At 37.9% G+C, this 14,906-nt stretch overlaps 1 protein-coding gene across 6 annotated transcripts in view; it reads right to left on the reverse strand.

Annotated features, from left to right (window-relative positions):
• The window catches only part of FARS2 (phenylalanyl-tRNA synthetase 2, mitochondrial), a 230,009-nt gene that overhangs the window by 172,211 nt on the left and 42,892 nt on the right, over positions 1 to 14,906 (reverse strand). For all 6 annotated transcript variants that reach the window (XR_009487357.1, XM_059853206.1, XM_059853178.1 and 3 more), the window contains one exon: positions 3,969 to 4,601. Coding sequence is in view for 5 of the 6 variants with exons in the window: in XM_059853206.1 (XP_059709189.1) it covers positions 3,969 to 4,586 (618 nt within the window). In the remaining variant the exon portion in view is untranslated. The remainder of the gene's footprint in view (positions 1 to 3,968; positions 4,602 to 14,906) is intronic.

Raw genomic sequence — 14,906 nt, forward strand, 5'->3', positions numbered from 1 at the left:
AATATCTTTTTCTTTTTAACAATACACCAGGAATATTGCCAAGGTACTGAAGTATGGAAAGATGAGGAAAGGAGTATGTATTTAGATGAAAAAGAGAAAAATCTACTCATATCCTATTATCTAGAACAAGGGTCTTTACATTTCAGGATATTCTATAAACACTAGAAGCTACAATAGTGACTTTTTTTTAAAAATCATATTTAGTGCTTTGGAGGAACCATCCTTTATTTGTAACTAGAATATTCACCCTTTTTCCGCTACATTCTAACAAAAAAGTTTTCATTTCTACCACAAGCATTTCAATGGAGAATAAAGATGGATCCCTACTACTTCTAGCACAAACAAGCCTGATGAGAGCATCATCTTTTCATCGAAACAACCTTGTATTGGCCTCCACTGGAACAAGGTTACTAAATTAGAGGAGCAATTGCTATGTTTTAGCATCTGTTGGCCTTAAAATTTATGTATAATTCAGTACAGACTATAAAACACCGTATGAAGTCTCCTTCAAATGTGTAAACATTTTTTTTTATCAACTGAAATCTGTTCATTGACTGCCATTGGGTTTGTATTGGCTCCCTCTTCTGGCTGACATGCACGAAGTGCAATGCAGTTGAGATTTTTTTCTCTTTTCCATAAATTATGGAACTGCACCAAAGGCAATGGCATAGCACGGAAATAATTTCTCTTCTAATCCACCCAGGAAAACTGGCCAGTTCAAATCTGACTACAGCAGTATCAAAATTGCCCATCCAAAGTACCAACCAAAAGAAAAAAAAGCCATACACCATAGAAGAAAAAAAAAGTTCAAACACCAATTAGAAGAAAAACAGGAATGCTGGAGGAAGCAAATACAAAAGGATATCATCTGGGGGGACTGTTTAAGAAGAAAGGCTCGTTTTATGTTCAGAATTCTGAAGTAGATTTGGGAAGCTATTTTTGGTTTTAACTATTTATATCAATTTCTAATTGTTCTTCTATTACATTCACAAAATAATCACCTAAAATATTTTTAAATATATTGAAAATATGTCTAAATTATTTTCAGATGTTCTCTGACAGCAGTCCAAGGACTTTTTTTAAAGTTCATGAGAAATTTAAGCATGAATTATTTTAAATTTTAGGAATGAGTTAGTCTGGGAGATGGGAATTTCTTTAGTACTTTAATATTTACACTCATACTAAGCTGCAGAAATGGATCAGTTACCTGCCCATCTTTGAATTATAGATTACTTCTCTCTTAAAAAAGTAATCATCCAACCATAATGAAAAAATATATAGCCAAAAAAGCAAATAGCTCACAAATATTTCAGAAAAAATACTGTACAACTGCCAAACTTAGTTTGTTTTTCCAGATCTTACTTCAACACACTGATTTTAACATTGATATAAAGAATGATGCTGAAGGCTTCCATCACAGGACAGGACTTTTAACACAGTCATGACTACAGAATTAGGTATTTGTAAAGGAGACTCACCTTTGTACACCTACATCTTTTGCATCCTGCCTAAAATTTCAGCTGAAGATGAATTGACTTTTCCCTCACACCTCCTAAACTGAGATCAAACATCAAATTCAAGTTCTTATAAGTTCACTCTAAGCTTTTGTTTTTCTTCTGACATCTTCTTAGGTCTGTGGTCACTTACACTGAGAAGACAGTGAATGATAAATGTAAAAAGCAAAAGAACAAATTAGAGAAGCAAATTGACAACAGTGTGTAAAATTACTGTATTGGCCATAACACGAAATGTACCCAGGGCTTGTAGCTAAGAGCTAACAGTTTTTCCCTTGTTCCAAAGATTCTGATCCTTGGTACTTGTGCAAATTTCCTCTCAAGAGAGACTGTAACCTGGTTAGGAATGAAAAGTCTGAGACAAGGGTAACAGGCCTTGACAGTCACATGTTTCTGCTCCGTGGGTTACAGCTTAAACTTGAGTATAAATAAATGAATATCAGAGTATTTCTCTCATGTAGTATTACCTCTATTTAGTCTTTGTTCCGCTCAGACAGTTCCTTCTGGAATTATTTAAATGTGGATTATTCTGAACAGGCAACCAGAATACAAAACACAGAAACAGTCCCCAGTGAAATTTCAGAATTGCACATTCATTTTTTTCCACAGGGCTCTTCTGATTAAGACTGTGAAAAGGGGTATATATTGAAACACAAACTGAAGCAAAAAAGGACGCATCAGATCATGCTCAGGTTTATAATTTTTTATGTTGCCCAATAAACAACACTTTACACATCATACACCATACCACTAATCTTTCTTCTTCAGTATAAAAAAATCCCCCAACAACATCTCAATCATTTTCTTGGGGGAAAAAAAAAAAGGAGAGAAAAGAAACAATCTCCAATGCAATGAATTAGATTGTTGAACACTGTCTATTTCTAGACAGAGCATGTCAGCGAAAACATTTCTATAACTGTTCCCAGTTATTCAAATACTATTATTCCTATTTGTAAATTTGTGGAGTAGAAAGAAATAGTCTATCATTAGGACCAAAATTTCTTAAGGGGTATATTCATAAACAAGTAGTTCAATGATTAGATCAATCACACCCAAGGCTGCAGAAATTTCATCGTGCAATAATGTTGATGTTATAATTTTGTGGCAAGTAAAATATTTCCATCTGAATGACTGAACTTCTGCGCAAGCAAAAAAAAATAAAATTGCGATGAACAAAAACAGTTAAGAAATGGTATTTTCTTAATATAGTATTGTATACCATATACCCTGATTATATTTATAAAAAGACCTATGGGAAAAGAACCGCAAACAAATGAGGCTGGGTAAGTCGGCAGTATTTCCACTTCACGGTTACCCAAGAAGCAGCTGCAGGCTGGGTTCAGCACCACCCAGCTCCCGGGACACCTGCACAGGCAGGTACGAGTTCACAGCGGAACAAGCAGCAGCCGCACGGGGTGGGAAAGCGCAGGGCAGGCAGCACCAGCCCCTTCCATCACAGAGGAAAGCAGTGCTCTGTGATTACCTTGGCTTTCCCTCAGGCATCCAAAAGCATCAGGCTTCTCTGCCAAGCTCCTGTCACCCGCTGGCAAGCACATTAAAAATGGTCTACATCTCAGTATTATTAGAATAAGCTAGTTTTAGTTATAGAACTGTGAATTTGGCAGTATTGCTACAAGCATACACAAATTATACAAATCAATTACTATTTGGAAAACAAACTGGCTTATATTTACCACTGATCAATGATGCAGCAGAGTACTTAATGACACCCAGGCATTTGCAGAACATGCAAGCTGTGCCAACAAAACATATAAACTTAGGAGTCTGGGACATCAACCTAGAGCTCTTCAGCTGATGCCTCTGGACTCTGATGGGTTTGGTGTGTATGCACCACACACACATAAATATTGGCTGAAACAGAAGAAGCATTCAGCGCAGCTTTAGGATGAGTTGAAGAATGGAACAATTCCCTAGAAAATGACATTAATTTATAGCAGGTTGGCGATATTAAAAGAAAAAGAAAAGAGGAAGTACAGTGAAAACTGTACTTTGGAAGTAGCTTTAACAACTCGCATCCAAGGAGTCCTTCAAGAATTAATTTGATAGAGTTTTTGGTAAAGTGATCTCACCAGAAGAGAGTCGTGACAGAAACAGAATTGAGTTGTGCAGATCATTAACTGAACAAGTTGTTTCATTTCAGATTATATTTCACTATGCTGGATTTCAATAATATTGTCTGTCCATTTTTTCACATTTTCCTAGGGAATTTTATAGTTGTTTTGAAATTCAACACTTTCCATCTACATTTTTCACAAACTAAAAATATTGCTATATGATAAATCACTTGATCTTTACCAACGTGCAGCATACCACTGTTGCTGTGACATGCTTACGTGCACGAACCTTGTTTATGCGGAGGAAGTTTGCTTGCAGCAAACACAAGACCAAACAACTTACTCAAAATGCCTTTCACCCCAGCTAGAGAATTCATACCTCATGGCAGGAGAAGAGGCGCACTCCCTCCATCTGATGGAAGACGGGGTAGTGGGTGCTGTCGATCGTGTCTCGCCGGTAGACATCTCCCACCGCCAGAAAGGCGTCTAGGCCCGAGTGTATCAAGTCCCACTGATGGGCTGATGTATGTGCTCTTAGCATGTGGTCACGATTCAAGTAATAGTTATCCTCTTTCCTTCTGCTGGCATGGTTTTGCGGAATAAGTAAATTATCAAAATTCTGCTGGACTGTAACCACTGGAGAAAGACCGTCGTACACAGAAAAGAGCGGAGTCCCACGGCGTCCTAGGTAATGTTTGTAAAAGTGCTCCTTCACCTGCTCCTTGATTAGCCACAAAGGGTGATGTTTTCTGTTGTGCAAGTTCTTCCCCACCTTGGAAAGAATCTTCTCTGTGACATTGCTGTAGTCATCTTGAGGATAAGATTTACCAAGCAGTTCCAAAGTATTTGAGCAGGGTGCACTGGCACCAAAATCTGAAGGTACAGACTTGGATGAAGAATGCCTTGAATGGGTGGGAACTCCTCTTACTTTTACTTTTGATGATAAAGCTGTTTTAGAATACTTAGCTACTCTCATGAATTTCCAGAGCATTGCCATTGTAAACTTGATGATCTAGAGAAAGAAAAGGAATTAAAAATATTTGAGTTAGGAACTGCAATGTTACTGCAGGAATTGCTATTATCTTAGGGATGGATAAATCCAAATGTCTGCTTGATTAACATGACAAAGTTCCCACTATAAACCACTCTTCTGACTTCAGAGGATGGAAAACACCCTTGTGGTCAAATTTCAGCCAGGATATTTTATTCAGTTATCACACTTCTGCATGACTGCACCAGTAATAATGACTCTAGACCTAGCCTGAACCCCATTCCAGATGATGCTCTTTAAAGATGAATAAACATCAGGCCTTCCTTGAAACAATATTTTTCCTCCAATTAAAACATGTGGCAATAACTTCATATTACTTAAGGAATTACTTAAGGAAACTTAACAGTGTCCTTCAGCAGTCAGAACTCGCTTAAAACAAGCAATTAACTTATTGCTGTATCATCTCCTCCATTAGCAGAAGCTGCAGAACGTGTTCCACATCCACCTGATTCATGTGGCATGCACCATGCAACCATCCCTAATTCTTATTTAATGCCAGACAAAACCAGTTTAACCTTTCAAACTACTGAACCACTGTGAAAAAACAGATGGCCAGACAAGTCATATTTATACATAAACAGCTTATTAAATTCACATATGAGTATTGCACAAGATTCACCATAAAGACTGCATAAAGTCAGAACCAATGTTAGGACTTTGCAGTGATCACAAAGCCCCTTTTCCCATATGTTCCCTGGGATGGCTGTTTGCACAGCTTCCTTGGCTGTACAGGGGAGGTAGGCTTGTCAGATACCGGGAAGGCAAAGTGATGAGATTCTTTAAGTTGTCTGAACTGAAGAACTCATTTCCCATCAAAGGGCCATCTTTACACATCCTCCCTGCTCACAGATAGGCTTTGTGCTTCATGTGTACACAGCTGCATTCTCTGTAGAGCTCAAAGATAATTCCATAACCAAAGAGTTTTGAGAGTGATGAAACTTTCAGTCACGCCATATGCATAAGCCCATTCTGAGATGAAAAATTACTTGAAAATCTATAGTTGGGCTTGGGAAATATTAGCAAAGGTCCCAGTAAAATAATTAAGCATTAAAATTTGCTTATTATGGAAAGGGAAAGCAGAGGCATTAGAAATTAAGTGACCAGGGAAAGGCATCTGCTACAAACTGGCTTGTATTTCTCTATGAACCAAGCATTACAGGGCTGCAGGTTTTCTGAGTGAAAGAATTTTCTGTGAAAGTCATCTTAAAGAATTAGGGGAAGAAATTACATAAGCAATAATAAATGCACCACATTCTTCAAGGGATACTGTCTTTAGGATTACAGTATCTGTCTAGCTTTCCACAGGAACAAAAGGAAAACAGGTGTAAGTAAAAAAATAAACAAGGTGAGACTATTTTTCATACTCTCATGCTTCAAAATATGTATGTAAATGAACAGACATTCTAAAATAGAGTCCCAGAAAAAAAAATCTGTAGAAGGTAATGAGTATGGTCACATTTAGCTTTCTTTATTCTGGCTTGTATCTAGAAGTTTTCCATAGGTCTTTTCCCTCAAAGTCATTGTACCTCAATTAATCAAAATAAAGGCAAGTTGGGTAGACAAAAATTAATCCTGGTGGAGAAGCATAAGATTACTGAATATTTGGTTTAATCCTTTTTCTGGTAGAATATAATTAGAAATAAGTAAGATCTATAAATTTTATCTAGTTTTGAAACTTTTAAGAATGACTGCCTTTGGCAGGGGGGCAGTTAAGAGTTTACAAAGCTATTTCATAAAATTAGCTTTTTACTATTACTGAGAATGATCCTCAATAAATGAATGCACACACATATCAGAAACCACTCTGATAGAGGCTAAGCAAGGGATAGTCTTACATTTTGAAAAGAGACCCCATTTTCCTGAAACATACGTTCTCCTTCATGGAAAGTGAGTTCTCATTTTCAAACAGCTGCTTGAAATACCCAGTCCTAGTCAGATAATGAATTCAGCTTCCCTTAAGTAAATATCACCATCTGCCCATACATTTATTTTTCTAAAAACTTCAATTCAAAACTTACACACAACCATAATGTACAAAAAAACTCCCATAACTTTATCGTGATTCTTGTGATGTTTGTTGCTTTGTTAAATATCATTCCTCTGAGAATCAGACAACCCTATGAGAAGCTTAACTTTCACATAAACAGTTTTGATGATTATATATTTATGGAAAAAGAAATAGGAACATGCACCACAAGTACTGGGGAGGCACTCTTGTTTATTATTTTTAAGTGAGACTCTAGTATATACCTCTTCAAGGGCGTACCTGATTATATTTCAGTATTTGTATGAGGAAGCCTGCTATCAGTTTCTGATAGTTCAGAAACACTCTTTTTTTCTAAGCAAGTGTTATACACTTCTCACAAACCTGTGCAGCAGAAAAAACTACAGATGAACTTGTATCAGAGTTTTTATCTTAACATTATGCCTGTGCCTTAAATAGTTGAATTATTACCTGCATTATTATTCTAGTCCAAAGCAAAATGTGAGCAGTAAGTAATGTGAGCAGTAAGAAAAGTTATAGTTTTTAGATGAGTTATCCAATGTCCAAGTACTGCAAACAACAGCAAGTAAGCACTAAATGTGCCCCTAACATGGGATGACAACCAGAGTTCCAGAAACACTCAAGTCCTACAACAACACTCTGCTACTTCCCTCTCCCACCACAGAGTCACGTATTCCTCTTTCAGAATCATTACAGAAAAATGGTATTGGACTTAGTTCAACTCAGCTGACGATAAGTTACATTTGGACAGAGAAACCACGGAGAAGAAAGTAAAGTATGCTTACACTCTGCAGACTGTACACAAAATCTTCAAACCAAAGTAATGTTTACCAAGGCAGAGAGCAACACTGGAAAATAAAAACAACTCTTTAGCTTTCTTCTAGCAATAAATACCTGGTGTTAAGAACACACTAATTACTTGTGTTCTCTTATAATAAACTGAAATTTATGAATTTATGTTCATTTATTTCTGTCTATGTTTATCTAAACATCTGGAAAAGCAGTTTAAATGTATAATTTTCTTCCTTTATTTCCAGCATGCTTTTCATTTGGCTGGGAAACAAAACTGTTTTCTGTGCACACTGACAAAACCTGAATCCCACAGCAAGGCCTGCCAGCCAGCTAACAGGAACAGCGAGCCAAACAGCAGCTGCAGGTCCTGTAGCTGAAAACAAATACATAAACAGGAAATAGACATTGAACAACCACCACTGGCATCTACCATCCAAAGATGGCAAAGCCCTCCACCAGCATCACCAGCGACTCCTGCACTATGGGTTTGACAGTGGCTCTGGCTCACAGCTGGGAGCCAACACAGGGCTTTGGATGCAGATGCAGGGCTTTGGAAGCAGGCTGTTCTGCTGGCAGTGCTCCGCGGAGTTTATCAAAGCTCTGCAGGTGGACATGCAAGAACCAGGCCCACCACCTCCTATTACACATATCCTCAGCCAGACAGCACCACTGATACATTCCAGGGCCCCTAAGGAGCTACCCTGAAGCTCCATGGGCTCAGGTTGCTGGACCCCAATCTCCATTACTGAGATGTCTACTACAACTCTAGTCTTGGATAGGAATGACATCATACATTACATTGTGCCAATACACGTGGAACTACACTTGCACCTGCATGGTTTTGAGCAGCTCTAAGGCAGACCAGAGAACAGGAGGTGGCATCCACACCACCGAGGGGTGAAGAACAACCCTGTCCATACTGTGCATCGATGAGGCACAGATATGACCACATCAGCCAACATCAGTCCTGTACCACAGACCCTGTGACATTTCTACAGCAGTTTGAATTGATGGGCAAGGCTCCTTCCCCATGCAGCACCCCAGCAGACATTACATATGCTGAAGTACACCACAGACAGGAGCCTGACAACAGGGAAATAGCAGACAGAATACATCAGACAAAAAATACCATGGTTTTGGAGCACATGCAAAAGGCAGTTTGATTTGATAAGGGATCATACTGCTGTACTGTTAAGGGATGTCCTTTCATGTCTAAATCCAGGTTTCCATGTCATAGTGCAGCAAGGATTAAGACAGCATTACCACAGCTGCAGTGGTATTTGTCACAATTCTCCACTACCCAGCTGAGGCTTAGAAAAGAATCATAGACTCAGTGAAATTCCTCCTTACACCTGCTTTGAAAAAGGAGGAGAAAAGAAGGGCAGTTTAGCAGCCCACAATGAAAGGAGACAGTGCTGTGCACCAACTTTGTTTTATTCACTCACTTCTCCTGTAAAAGTGGAAGAGGGAGAACACTCCTGTTTGAGCAAACTAGAGCCCAAAGGGGCCAGCTTGTGGGGCCATTTGCTCGGTGTTTGCATCTGTGAGCCAAGGGCACCCTCGCTCCTGCTGACCACTTTTCTCTCTGCCCTGTGCTTTTTACAGCTTATGGCTGCAGAAACACAGATGGCCTACTGCATACATAAACCCAAGTACATGACGGGTTTGAAACCACAATTCTACAAAGATGAGAGTCTGTCTCCTATCCAAGAATAGCTAATTAATGCAAGACTCTGAAGTGCCATGGAAAATGTTAGAAAAGTTGGGCTGCCACCATTTTGTGATGTGACAGCTTTTATCTACCGTATGTGTGGGGAGGGGAGTTCAACCAACATAGCATATGTTAAAACAAAAATTATAAACATATGTTAGGCTGCTAAAATTGGACATTTACCAATCTGCTTAGCAATTTAGCTAAGCATTGAATTTTAGTTTTGAAAACTATGTAGGCACACAGCAGCAAATATCATTGTATTGCCATGACCATATCTGCCTCGCATAGGATATAACATAAATTGTTTTGCATGCAAAACTAATAACAAGCTCAGATTTTTTAATGCTCATTTTAAAATGATGATACATTGTGGCACACCAGAACAGACTTCTACTGAGCATGCTGGATTTACGTAACACACACAGACTTCTGAAATAGCCTTGCAGATAAATCAGAATGGATCCATTTTAGAACCTGACCTTCCAAGGGCAGAATATTATCAGATATCCCTGATGATGGCCAAACACCATTAAAATACTTCATGAACTACAAAGCACTGGCAAGATAATATAGCTTTCAAGTATTTGGCTCTTAATTTTTTCATGTACTTGCAGTTCATCTAGTTAATAATCTGTCAGTAAATTCCAGAAACACACAGAATAACTTTTTATTATTATTTTGTTATTTTTCTTGACTGAAGCAAAAATATGTCATAAGCTGGCTGGCTGTCTGCTCTGTAATAGTGATACATTAATCACAATGCCACCTTCAGCAACATTCTGAGGCTTGCAAGATTGAGAGAGAAAACTAAAAAACCTTTCCTGGGATAAGGCATGATCCTGCTTTCTCTCAGTACTACATATAAGACCTTCTTTAATATGAAAGATATAAACAACCATGCTCCTTTTCCACTGATGCAGAAGATGCTGACTGTCTGAACAAAGGCCAGCATCTCATAGCCTGTCTTAGACACGTGAGCACCTGGAGGCAAGCACAGAAAATACAGTCCACACTGTGAGGCACACCTTCAACCACCTGCACCACTCCCTCAGGACTGCAAGATGGGCCAAGATAACCACAGTGAGCAGCAAGTCCTTGGAGAAGGGAATGTACCTCTGGGCAAGCACCCGTTTCAAAATGTCTTGCATCATCCCTTGAGCTCATCCAGCTGCAGGCTGGATATTGCAAATGATGACAAAATGCTATCCCACTGCAACAAGTTTCAGTGCCCCAAGCAGGCCTCCAAAAGCTGCTGCAGGCTCTGGTTTCCCTGCTAAACTGTGTCACTCCAGGATTGTTCAGGTTTATCCATCAGCTTCCCACTAACTAAAAGGGTAATGCTTCCAGACACATGATTCAAAGCAAGTAAAATGCTTTTCAGTAGCCAAAACACTTGCAAACTCTGTAGCTGAGCTGCCAACTGGTATGAGACCACTTCAAAGACTCATATAATCAGATTACAAGACAAGTTATAGTGAATTTATTTTAAGCAATTCAGTAGAGTAGCCACACACTGGATTTGTGATCAGCAAGCTAATCAGGTACATCAAATTGCTGAATTATTGAGACAGTATATAATTTTCTAAAAGATAAATGTATACAACATAGATGACATTAGAAGTTAAAGACCAAAAGCCAAGCAAACAAATTCAGACTTCTGGGTGGGTGGAAAGGCACCAAACTCTATAACCTGCATAATTCAGAAGTATAAGGTAAAAAGCCTGATTACACTATTTTCATTTGGACTTAAAAAACCAGATTAATAAAAACAAAATAAGAAAATTCTGAGGAAAGAAACTATGGTTGGAAAAAGAAATTACATATATGCATGACAGAAAATTAAACTAAGGAACATCATCAGAAACAATATCTGTTTTTCTTTCATTTATACCTTAATTTTTTTTTTCCACAAACTAAAACAGAGTTTATTACTTACTGAAGAAATGTCAATAAGGCCCTTTAGTGGTAACTTCCAAAAGTGCATAAGACTAAGGCACACAGAGCTACTAAAAATTAAACAGCTGTGACCTGATCTCCTGCCAGCATTCCTGTGTTCTTCCTTACCTCCACAATGAGACAAAACAGCTAAAATTCAATGCCATATTTTAAGGGAAAATCCTCATTACACAAACATATTTTGAATACATTACATTACAAATTATAGACTATGACAAGGCAATGCAGAAATTATTCTTAAATATTCTCAAATGTGTCTACTGCCTTTAAATATATCCATTTTTCAAGGAATGCAATCTGAAAAAACACTGCCTTTGGCTGCTGAGGGAATATTCTTTTTCCAATGCCTTGAAAATGTTGCCAGACAGCTTTCTGCATTTGTAAATAACTGTCAGATGAAAGGGACAGAGACACTTAAACACCTATAAAATCCTCACTGCAAGATTATCACTATTCCTTCTGCCTTCTTTTTTCCTTCACTATCTGCAACTCATTATGTGTATTTTTTTACAGATGCATACACCACAAGAATTTTACTCCTATAGAGTTTCATATAAGTCAAAATAAATTTGTTTATAAATTAAGTATTAGCAGCATTTATTGTAGTGAGGTACTTTCTTAGTTCTCACTGATTAGCTACACCATTTGGGCATAATAAAACTCTAGAGACCTCATCCTTCCAGAACAGGAAGAGGGAGTGATACCATTTTTAAAAAAAAAAGTTATTAAATACCAAGAATGGGACACATGCAGACCTGGTAACAGTGCAAAAGACAGCAGGGGAAACCAAATTATTTAGATAGGACATGCCAGAGGAGACAGATAATATGAACCACTAAGTTCATCCATAAATGAGAAAGTCTTCAGCTTTACCTGCTGTATCCCCATAGTACTGATTCTAATTCCATTCTTCTGGAGAACTGAGGAAATCTGTGCCTTACCACAGATCTTCAGATGCCCTCCTTAGTAATACCCTAGCCAACATGGTGTAGTTAGAAGAAGTTAAGTAGTATTACAAAGCAGCAAGCATAATTAGTATTTAAGACCCAGGAGTTATTTCATGGTTGTAATATGTATGTAATCAACAATATTAAAACCAAACAAGCCTTTCTTAAGATGTTTCAATCCTAAGTAGCAGCATGAATATTGCAAGTTTTGTGTCATATCAATTTTCTGTCACATCAAGCTTTAAAGAGATCAGTTTCACAAATTTGCTATCATCTTAAGGTAAAATATCACCAGAGATCTGCACCTCAGACCTAGCTGGGATATGAACTTGGTCTCAGCTCAAGCTCTAACTCAGCTGTGGCATCGTTCCTTGGTCTGTCTCTGTTACAAAAATAATGAAAGTGTGAACAGACAGAGCCTTTATCAGGACTATGTTTATTTCAACAGCCAATCAAAAAAAGAAAGAGACATATATCTCTATGGATTCCCCTTCAGAATCAATAAGTCTCACAGACTTCAAGATGGATAAAGAAGGGAATATGTGGATGTTTGTAGTGGAGACTCCACTGCAGTACAGCACCTCCCAGCTGGAAAAGATATGGTCACATGTGTACAAATAAGTCATCTCTAGTTTGAACTGCACCATCTTCATTTATCTGTCATAGGCTCTGACAAAGCATTTAAGAAAAAGATTAGAAGGCTCCTAAGAAAGGAACTACATTTCCCTGCCTGGGGCATACCACTTGTCTGAGGTTGGTTGGAACAGGCCTGAAATATTAATGAGTAAGCCATTTGTCAAGAAAATTATGCAAGAAAACTTGGCAGCCATACAAAGGGGTTATAGCAATAAGATACCAAGCTAGGGCAGTGCACACTAAGCACTTGAAAGAGAAAACAGGAAGGAAAGAAAATTCTAAATCACTTTCATTTGCCTGTCCACATTCATAAGCTTTGGAAGAAAACAGTAAATTAATGAGTGAGTAAAACATCAGACTCAGTAATAACAGGTACTAACTTCTAAAAGGGACTATGAGCTGCTCCAGGTCTAGAATTCATGTTTTTAGGAATTGATTCCTTCAAGACATTTCTCCTAGTGACATTCTTTGCAAATAAACTTGCTTACCAGGTGGCATGTGAGCTAAAAGGTGTTGTCATGGCAGAAACCACTTAATTATTGAAAATTCACACAAGTAAATGGGAAAAAAAAACCAATTTGCACAAGGGAAGGACGCACAAAGCCAAAAAAGCACATTATTCTTGAGGTTTCCTCACAAATCACAGTGAAGGAAAGCAAAGACAAAATTGTAACCACTCTGTAAAAGCAGATGTTAAAATCTATACTCTCTGAACAGACTGAAGACCTAAATCACTTCCAGGAGTTTCCAAGTATCATTTCTCCTTAAGAGGAGCTTGCAAAAGAAAAAGATTTATAACACTTCAGTCAGACTCCATATTTATTTTTAATTTTTATATATTTATAATGTAAATATGTTTTAGGGCCAGCTACACTATGATTTTACATAGCACTCCTTATATAATAAATTTGAAGTCTTAGTTTTTAAGTAGGCAGTGCTAGTTTTTACTGTAAGCAAACCTGAAAAGCATCTAAAGCATCACAGTATATTAAACTGATCTAAAATTTGCATTAAACATGATGATTGTCAAATACAGCAGATTAATAATTTATTCTGGTTTATCAAAACATAGCCATATGTTAAACATGCCAACAATGCGATCCATAGGTTTAATCACTGTTGACACCAATTGGACTCACTGACATATCCAGAACAGTGTGATGCAGCAGCATTTAGACTTCCATTAAGCAGCACTCTGCTTTTCCAAAGCATATCTCTACATAGGATCTCAAAGTGCTTTTCAGCCATTAACCAGTTAAGCTCTACAGTATGCCCATGGGAAAAGTATTGCATTATTTATACCCATTAGAGCAGCAGCTCCCAAGTCAAAAGCACTGTCTTTCAACATCTTAGCTTTCACCTTTTTTTTTCCCAAATTGTTTTGACTATATTGCCATTTTTCTCTGTGTTCAGAATTTTTTTGTTGTTTGCAATATCATTTTATCAACAGTTTAACAAGTATAACTGCTACTGTGAACAGAATCAAAATGTTTTGAGAGCAGCTTGCCAGAACTGCCCATTAGGAACCACACTGAACAGCTCAGAAAAAGTGATATATTCTTATTGAAACAATCTTCTCCTTGAATGTGTAGATTTTTAAGATTTAAACCTACATTCCTTGAGCAAGAATTAGTGAGCCATTGCTCTGCTTGTATTGTGGTTCAAACTTAAATGTTATTGTAATTACAATTATGCAATTAATCTGATCAGGAGAGAACAACCGTAAAGGTAGAAGACATTCAGGGAAGATGGTATAGGGAAGGTATATAAATAAAGCTTTATTGAGGTAAACAGGAAAATGCAATACTAGGTGGACTGACCATTGCTGCTGTACCTGTTCCATGGCAGGGTTGGCCTAAAACCCAACCGGGCATTCACAAATTGTCATCCTCTAGGTAGGATTTTTCACCTCTGGTCACTATGTTTGCCAAAACCAAGGACAGCATTTACTTCAATGAAGAAATTTTATCACAGAAGCACAGAATTGTTAATGTTGGCAGCCTGTTCCAGTGCTCCGCTATCTGAAACATAAAGAAGTTCTCCCTTGTGTTGAGATGGAACTTCTTATATTTTATTTTATGGCCACTGCTCCTCATCCTGTCATTGGGCAACACTAAAAAGAGTCTGGAACCATCCTCTTGGCACCTGCCTTTTTGATATTTATATGCATTATTGAGATGCCCTCTCAGTCTTTTCTCTAGACTAAACATGCCCAG

Source organism: Haemorhous mexicanus, chromosome 1 (assembly GCF_027477595.1).
Source record: "Haemorhous mexicanus isolate bHaeMex1 chromosome 1, bHaeMex1.pri, whole genome shotgun sequence".
NCBI classification, from domain to species: Eukaryota; Metazoa; Chordata; class Aves; order Passeriformes; family Fringillidae; genus Haemorhous; species Haemorhous mexicanus.